The 8,986-nt window shown below is 55.1% G+C and overlaps 1 protein-coding gene across 5 annotated transcripts; it reads right to left on the bottom strand.

The window, feature by feature from the left end:
* Positions 1–660: 660 nt before the first annotated feature.
* On the bottom strand, positions 661–7,665 carry PIGV (phosphatidylinositol glycan anchor biosynthesis class V). Of its 5 annotated transcripts, none has more exons than XM_039381236.1 (4): positions 7,615–7,665; positions 3,350–3,503; positions 1,790–2,947; positions 661–1,067 (listed from the first exon to the last, which is right to left on the bottom strand). In XM_039381236.1, the coding sequence occupies exons 2-4, from the start codon at positions 3,434–3,436 to the stop codon at positions 771–773; spliced, it is 1,542 nt and encodes a 513-aa protein (XP_039237170.1). In that variant the 5' UTR covers positions 3,437–3,503; positions 7,615–7,665; the 3' UTR covers positions 661–770. The 5 variants fall into 5 exon arrangements, with proteins under 5 accessions (XP_039237170.1, XP_039237169.1, XP_039237168.1 ...); XM_039381235.1 differs by lacking the exon at positions 7,615–7,665 and adding an exon at positions 6,732–6,770; XM_039381234.1 differs by lacking the exon at positions 7,615–7,665 and adding an exon at positions 6,534–6,568.
* Positions 7,666–8,986: the final 1,321 nt, after the last annotated feature.

An 8,986-nucleotide genomic window follows, 5' to 3' on the forward strand; every position in this document is an offset into this window, starting at 1 on the left:
CCCAGGACCCCTGACCCCGATCCCAACCCTGACCCTGGATCCCAAGCCCAACCTCGGGACCTTCGATCCCAACCCTGACCCCGATCCCAAAACCCCCAAGCCCAACTCCAACACCGATCCCCATCTCAACCCCGGAACCCCTGACCCTGATCCCAGCCCTGACTCCCAATCCCAATCCCAACCCTGACCTCGATCCCGGGATCCCCAACCCCAATCCCGCCCCCTGCCCAGCAGAGTAGGGTGAGCTGCCCCTCCGGTAACTTTCACGTGTTTATTAGGGATGTGTGCGTTCCCAAACACACCGGCCCTGGCCCCGCCACCCCTCCCGTGCCCCTGCCCTGCCTCGTGGCACCCCCAGCCCAGCCCAGCCCGGCTTGGGGCCATGGAGAAGGAACCAGCGCGGTCTGAGCTGCTCATGGCAGCTGGATCCTCCCTGTCCTCCAGCTGTGCCCACCAACAACATCCCAGAGGGTTCCCAAATCCATCACACCGGTCCCGCCATAAATCACTGCCTGCCATAAATCTCCCCCAGGAGATGCAGGAACCGAGGTGCATTCCTGTCCCAGGGAATAGGAATTCTGGCCGTCAGTAACAGGACACTGCACCATCACACCATGGAGAACATCCCACTTGGGACACAGCAGCTCCGTACACACGTAGTAACGGAGGAGTAACACTTTTGTGACTGCAACAGCATCACAGCTACGTCAGGCTTCCAGAAAAAGTGAGTTTCAATTCTGACTGCTCCCAGTCTGTGCCAGCACATCCTGCTATGTCCACGGGAGGAAGTTGCAGTGTAGGAGCAGTCCCAGCAGCCAGTAGCACAGGAAGAATCCCAGGATGCCCTTGCTGAGGGGGGTAATTAATCGCCAGTTCAGCAGCAGCCTCACAACGGGGTTGTCAGGAGTCCCTTTCCCACAGGAACCAGGAGATTTACCTAGGACAGACCTCCCAGGGGATGGATTATCAGTCCCTGCACTCCAGAGTAAAGGTTCGTGTTCCTGAAGCAGGTGAGCAGAGAACCAGTACAGGATGGGAGAGGAGGAGCCAAGGAACCGGGTCAGCACCTGGAGACAACAGGCACAGCAAAAATCACACCAACTGCAGCTCTCTAATTGTGGCCAGCCCTGATCCCGAGGTGTGGAAGGAGCCCCAGTCCCAAGGCATGGAAAGAACCCTGATCCCAAGGTGTGGAAGGAGCCAAGGGCCTGCCTTAGGCTGCTGATAAAGGGGATGGAAATACGGCCCCAATTCACGGCATTAGGATTTATTACATCAATATGACCTCCCAGCACAGCCTGCTTCATCTCTTACAACACTGTGTGAGCAGCTAAGGGGTCCCCAGGTTTTGCTCCCTGTCACTGCCCAGCTCAGGGCAGATTTGGATCTCAGTCTTTGATTATTCTGTTACTGGAACTCCCAAACTTTGGTGCCACCAGCTTGCTCTGGATCTTTCCACTGCCATCCATTAAGCTCAGCCCAACATGACAAGGATCCAATATCCTTGTTCTCCAAGGACAGCGGTGCTTGGCAAGCCTGGCCTTATACCAGGCTGGACCCATTGATCCTTGTCACCGTGTCCCCCCCCCACAGAGCACTCAGCAAGCTCTTTGGGAACTCTCCAGAGGAACTAACAGGCTTTGGATTTTCTGGGGAAGTAGCTCCCAAAGAGGAAAGGCAAAGTTTTTGGTTTCCATTCCCCTGTGCTGCCCTGCAGCTGGGACAGCTTTGGGCTGTGCCTGTCACTCCCTCAGACCCCATAAAGGAATATGTGCCATGAGTGTCCTACCTGCACGTGCATGCAGAAGAATCCAAAGGCCAGCAGGGCCGTGGCATGGACCACGTACACAAAGGCAGCAGGGCAGCAAAATCCATCTCTTGGCTTTCCCTCCTCTTCACTCTTACTTCGCTCCAGACCAAGAGTCAGGCAGTGCCGGGGGTTTGTGCTGATGTAGGTCCAGGCAGCCCACGAGACCAGAAGGGTCACAGGCAAAGCCAGCAAGAAATTTGGGATCTGTCTGAGCTCAAAGTATCTTAGAAAGCCCACATTCCAGTAAGTGTCTTGGATGTAGGAATAGACCACAGGGACCCTCTGGGAGCACCATGGGGGTTTAGCCCCATCCATGGCTGCCGGATGATAGCCCTTGTCCCGAGCCAGCTGCAGCAGTGGCTCGGGAATGGTCTGATCCAGGCTGGTGCCAGGACCACAGAACCTCAGGTAGGCATAGTACTGAAACAAAGCAAAAGGTAGAAAAATCCCAGCACTCATCAGGACCGCTGAAGATGCCAGGCTAAGGACCTGCTTCCACAACAGAGGGAGCTTCCTTAGGGATCCTGATCCCACCTGCAGCTGGAGGGCAAAGCGTTTACCCTGGGAGTAGAGGAAGAAGCCAGCGTTAATCAGCCCGTTGGCACGTGCCCCAGAAGCCAGGGAGAAGAGCAGCCCACTGAGCCAGCTCTGCCCCTTCTCCAGCTGCCACATGGCACCGAACGCCAGGAAGGCAAACATGCTCTCCGAGTAAGCAGCTGCCATGAACACGTTGGCAGGGCTGAGAGAGAAGAGGAGGGCAGCGAGGAAAGCCACGCGGCGCCGCCGCAGCACCACACGGCCCAGCTCGTACAGGGCAGCGGCTGCCAGGGCGGAGAACAGGGAATTCAGCAGCACAGCTGAGAGCAGGAGGCGGCTCCGCAGCCGCAGCAGCCGCTGCAGGGGCCACAGGGCCCCCCTGGCCACGGCCCACAGGCTCAGGGGGTACAGCGGGAGGAAGGCGCAGTTGTGCTCGTACAGGTATCCGTGCTCCGCGATGAAGAGGAAGTGCTCTGCATCCCAGTGGGACAGCCCGCCCAGCAGCCACTCCACCAGCACATCCCACGGGCTGGGCTCCGACAGCCGAGGGGGAGAGAAGGCGTCTGCGGCGTGATCCGGGATCAGCAGGTTAAAGGCAGCCTGGAAAAAGAAGAGAGGGTTGAAGCCCAGCAGGGATCCTCCAGTACCGAAAGCAGCGGGCAGGAGAACTCCTGGGGTTCAAACAAAGGGATCAGAGCAGCACCAAAGTCAGGCTGAGGGGCTTCGTTTGTAAGGATGCCTGTGAGGTTGGGAAAAGGGGCAAACACAACCTTTTTTATTTATATCTGAACAGAATGAAGCTCTGGGGGATGTATCCAGCACGAATCCCCACCGAACTGGCCAGGGAAAGCTGCTCAGGCTGCACACGCTCACTCCAGGCACCCCAGGTTTCCCCATCAAGCGGAAGCACCTCATGGAGCACAAGAGGTACTAAGGAAAGAAGCCTGGGAGCAGCACAATCCAGCTGTCCCAGCTCCACTGGCTGAGGGACAGGAGACTTGCCTGCAGCAGCAGTGTCAGGGCTCGACAGCGCCCGGCGAACCACACGACCTCCCGGAGCTGGGGGTCTTCCCTCCTCACCAGCTCCATTCCACGCTTGGAAGTTGCCTCAGCAGGTCACTGATGTCAGGGGAATTCTCCCTCCGGTTTGGGAAGCCTGGGTTGGTAAACAGAGGGGACAGAGAAAGGGATTTCTGGCTTCAGCCTCATTTATAAATGATGTGCCTTTATTTACTATCAGGCACTTCAAAGGGTGCAAATCTCTGTGAACAGGAAAGTCACCGATGGGGAGATGACGCAGAGACCTCTTTGATATTGTTCCTATTAAAAAAAAAATTCCCTGACTTCTTAACCTTGGCTAGGACACAGAGGGAGAGAGGTTATGTCATGTACTCTGAGCCCATTCCTCATCGGACTGGAGTAAATCCCTGGAGCAGACAGGCTCCATAGCTGCCTCAGCAGGAACACCAGCAGCTGGAGCCAGGACTCCGCCAGGCCTCCTCACACACATCCAGTTCCAGTGCAATGAATGAGATTTAAACCTCTTTTCCTTGGAATAGAGACAGGATTCATGTGGACTCTGAGCGTAACACCCGTGTAAGCAGTTGCTGTGTGGGGCTCACGGTGCTGCCAGACTCCCTCTCCTCTCTCCTGCTCCATGTTTGCCCCTGGAGAGCCAAGAATGGATGAGCTCAGCATTTACTCCACGGCACCATCTCTGTCAGAGGAAGGTGGTACACAGGTACACAGCTTTCCCCCAACACAGACAGCACCTCCAGGACACGAATTTTGCACCACTCCACCCTCACCACCAGCAGTTTTCCAGTATTTTGGCAAAGCTCCTGACTCCAGAGTGTGGGCACCTGCCTGGCAAACGTGTGCTGAGGTGGCTGTCATCCACCCCCTCCCTGCAAATCCTACCTGCAGGATTTAAAACTCCTTGTGGAGCCTCCCCCCTGCTCCCAGTTTAATTCCTGTATGTCCTGGATGAGTTTGTGGCCCAGCTCGGAGCCCCTGGCCCCATGCCAGGGGAGGAGGGTGGGATCTGCCCTGCAGGTTTTTAAGATAAGACATTTCTTCCGTTGGTTCCCCAGCCACCAACTGCTTTTCAGTTTGAGAAACACACAACCCACAGCTCTCACCAGGTCCCAGTGACACCACATCCTGCACTTCTGTCTGCCCCAGCACTCTGTAACACATAAAGGTCCCCAGATCGATCACTTCACAATCTAAAATCACCCAGAGGGTTCTCTATTACCGTTTTACTGATGGAGGAAAAACCATGCCAAGGTTTGAAACTGCATGAGAGAGTAGAAAGCGAGTCACCAGCAAGGCAAAAACCAAGATCCAAACACACTCATTGGTAGTTCCAGTCCCCAGCCACAGGGTTATGCTTCTTATTTAGCCACAAATAAAAGTTTTGGAGTTGTTCCTATTCCCCTTGTGCTCCCCAGCACTCACAAAGCAACTAGTGGGAGGCACATTCTCCTGAATCACGAAGCTGTGACGTTATTTTAAGCGAGGGGACACTTCAACCCAGCTGTAAATCCTTTTAAAGCACATTCACAGCTGCAAATCCTATTAAAGCACAGCGGCAAAAATTGTCCCGGCACTTTAAATACTTTTTTTTTTTTTTTCAAAAAAGCAGAGAAAAAGCCTCGCCTGAATGTGCCAAGAGAGCTCAAAGCAAACAGCTTTAAAAAGCCTGTTCCTGTCACGACTCAGCACACCTTGTGATGGAGCAAAGCCTACAAAGAGCTGCAGCCCACAAGCACCATTCGGGTAAAGAACTCGGCATCAGGGCTGGAATGGCTCTGCCTGCCCCAAAAATCCTGTGGGAAGGAGCACCTGCACTAACGGAAAGGAAAAAAAAAAATAAAAATAAAGGAGCCGGAAAGGCAGAAGTAGGTTAAAAATATTTCAGTAGAAAAAGATGCAAAGTCTTAATTAAAGATGTTTTTTCTCTCCGGGGTTCTCGCGCTTCCCCTCGCTCTGAAGATGTGAATCGCAGTTTGGAAACAGCGCTAAAAAAAAGGACGTGGGGAAAAAAAGGGGGACAAAATAGAGGCTGGGCGAATGAGCATGGAAGGGGAAATGAGCACGGAAACGTGAACTCGGCCAGCTCTGTTCAGGCGCAGTGCAGGGCGGGGACCAGCCGGTGGCAGCAGCCGCTCGCCACAAAGGCATTTCCCCGGCTGGGGTATGGAATTCTGCTCCAGCCTGCATCCCACAGCAGTTTGGGCACCTCTTGGTACTTCCCCAACCTGCTGCGATATTCAAGAGATAATCCAGACACGTTTAAAAACCAAAATGCTGAAGAAACACAACGGAATTCTGGAAATCCCCCTCGCCCAGTGCTGCTCCTGTGGGCCTGGGAGCTCTGGGCCTTCTCTCCAGTTCCAGCTGCTGGTCCAGAGGCTGCAGCTCCAGAACAGCTTCCCTTGTTATCTGAATGGAAATGGGAGTGTTTTCACCCCTTTGTGCCTTTTGTAAGAGCTCACGGGGGTGAACTAAACCTGCTCTGGGTCAGAACACAACCCTGCCCGCTCTGAGCCCTTGGCTTCACCCTCACCTCCCCTATCCCACAGGGATGTAACAACTGCTCTGCACAGCACGTCCACGGAGGGACTGGCTTCTGCTGGAATGCCGGGGATCACCCTGGACTCTCACTCCATGTCTCAGGTGGCCAAACCCACACGAGCAGGAAAAGGGACACAGAGTTATCTCCTCTCAAAGATAAGAGGAGTCGGTGATTTGCAGAGTCCCCGGCAGAGGTTTGATGGGGCTGAAGTGCTGAACAGGGACGTTTCCAAGATTAGGGACGGTTACAGCCTCTGTGTTTATGGATGGATGGACACACGAGGGTTCACAGGCCCACCCTGCCTCAAGCGGACACGCTGCCACCAACCTCGGTGGTGCCAATAACCCCCGTTATTCCCCTTCCTGCCCCGCTACCGGCGCCAGGGACCAGCGGTCCTGGTCCCGATCCCCATCCTGATTCCAATGAACCCGAGCCCAATCCCAATGCCAGTGGTGTCCCGGACCATGGGACCTGGTGGTGCTGGTCCCGGTCCCGATGATCCCAATCCCGGTGGTCCCAATCTGAATGCTCCCGATCCCCGTTCCTATGCCCATCCCGGTGATCCCCGTCCCGATGATCCCGATCTCGGTGATGCCCAATCCCGACCCCCGTGACCCCAGTCCCGGTGATCCCAGTGATCCCAGAGGTCCCGGTGATCTCTGTCCCGGTCGCGGTGCTGCCCATCCCAGTCCCGATCCCGATCCCGATCCCGGTGGTCCCGGTGCCGCTCAGCGCCCCCGTGCGGGTTCGGAGCAGTGACCGCCCCCCCTCCCCGGCCCCGCCCCCCCGGGGCGCCCCCCCCACCTTGAGCGCGCGGCTCCTCCGCGCGCCGGCTGCCTTCGCGCCACTTCCGGCCACGCCCCCTTCCGGCATCACGTGAGCCCGAGCGTGTGTGCGAGGGGAGGGTTGGGCGGCGCCATCTTTGTTGAGGGCGGGAAGCGCCATCTTTGTTGAGGGCGGGCCGGGGGCGGCGGCGCTCGGGGAGCCCCGGGCAGGGATGAGGAACCGGGATGGGGGATCAGGGATGCGGAATCGGGGGTCAGGGCAGGGCTGGCTGGGGCGGCGCGCCCCGTGCAGGTCACAGGACCGCCCCCCGAGGTCAGGGAGCAGCAGCACAGGCACCTGAGGACGACAGGGGGGCCATAGGAGGAGATGGTCCCCTCGTAGTGGGGGAGGCACAGGCAGCCCCTCATCCCGGCCCATGGACATCCCTCATCCCAGCCCCTCGCCTGGCAAGGCGGCCTGGAATGCAAACCCTTGCTGCTTCAGCCTGATTCGTACCCAAAGCTTTCCATTCCTGCAGGAATCCCTTCAGACTCCTCTTTGACCCTGACCACTCCACCATTCCCCATTTTTGGCCATCAAGGGGAAAAACTTGAGTTCTCCCCAAGCCAGCCCGCTGGTTAAAAGCACTCGGGGAGCCTCCCTTAAGGACTCAGCGGGTTGTGGTGGTTTCTCCTTCATTCCTGTGATTCCTTCGTGCCGGGTGCTGGTGCAGCTGGGATGAGCAGCAGGACAGGGGCACAAGGCACCCAGGGATGGATCCATCCCCATTCCCAGCCCTGGCCCCTGCAGCTGCACCAACCCCGACCTTGAAGCCGTGCAGGAGGCTCTGCCAGAACACATTAACCAACATCACCCAGCCGTGGCCTGGCAGCGCATGGGGGTTATGACATTAATTACTCACAATTCCGGGACGGTGGGCAGCTTTCCCTCAGGATCTTGTCCATGGCACGACAAAGCCAGGAGATTTCCTTTCACCCCAACCAACGTGGTCTGGGCCTGACTGTAACTAGGACAGGAACGAAGGAGAAACCATCACAACCAGCTGAGTCCACAGCAGAGACTCCCTGGGTGCTTTTTATCAGGAATCAGGCTCGGGAAGGACTCCTTTTCTCCTCTGCTGGCCAAAATGGATAATGACAGAGTGGTCGGGGTCAAAAAGGTGCTTCAAGGAATTCCTGCAGGAATGGAGAGCTTTGGGTACAAATCAGGCCAAAGCACCAAGGGTTTGCACTGGAGGCAGCCCAGCTGAGTTGGAGGTCAGGAGTGGCTCCCAAAACAGTCCCAGTTACACACTGGGAACATTGTTTAATCATATTTTACTGATTTCTCATCTATGCCATTTTTCTTTTTCGCTATTTTAGAAGTGTCTGTGTCTGCACACAAGTGCTGGGGGAGCAGAATTACTCCCCTCGGATCAACTGGGTGTATAAATACTGGTAAAATGGGTGTTCAGCACCACTCCTGACTCTCCCTCCCAAAAGCAGCTTTCACTCAGGATTAAAGCCACCACAACAGGAACACAGATGATATACCAGAGGCTGCTCACGTTACCTGCTCCGACCTCGCTGCTGGGTCCTCTCTGTTTAGGGAAAGAAGAAAAACTTTTTACATTCATTTGATCGGGTTAAACAAAGCTCCTGGAATACAGAACTAAATTATCAGAGAAGCTGGGTTTTGAATCAACAACAGTGTCACAGAATGGCAAAGTCCAGCAGAATTCTTACCCCACACTTGGTTTCCAGTGTTTTTTAAAGCCAAGGAAGCCCAGCACCATTCCTGCCTTTTAAGAAATCCATTTGAAGGACTTTCCTGCCAGCCAAAGAGCTCCTGCAATTCCTGCTGACAGACAGACTTTTCAGGAAAGGGTCTGTTTGATTTTGGCACAGTTACTCCCAGGAATCTGAAGTCTAAGGAACGAAGGAACCGAGAGCTTCCTAGGAGAGGACTAGGAGATAAAACAGGGTGAATTTTTGAACCAAAATTACATTGGCCTTTAAAAAAAGCTTCTTTTTCTTTCATGAGCTCAGAGCAGTTGTAGCTACCCTACTTCTGGTATCCATTGAGGATAAAGCTTCAGGCTAAATAAAATACCCACTACTTCCAAACCCCTAAAAACGTGCAGATTCTCATCCAAAGAGCCTGAACTTTGGCTATTTGCTGAAGGGCCTCGGAGCTCTGTCCTCTGGAAACCCCCAGCCTCGGAAGGAAGTCAGAGTCCACGCCACACTTCCAAGAAAATGTGAAAAATGTGAACAATTTTCCATTTTCAGAGC

Source organism: Pipra filicauda, unplaced genomic scaffold, assembly GCF_003945595.2.
Source record: "Pipra filicauda isolate LSUMZ 115617 unplaced genomic scaffold, ASM394559v2 scaffold219_size1829416_pilon, whole genome shotgun sequence".
Lineage (NCBI taxonomy): Eukaryota > Metazoa > Chordata > Aves > Passeriformes > Pipridae > Pipra > Pipra filicauda.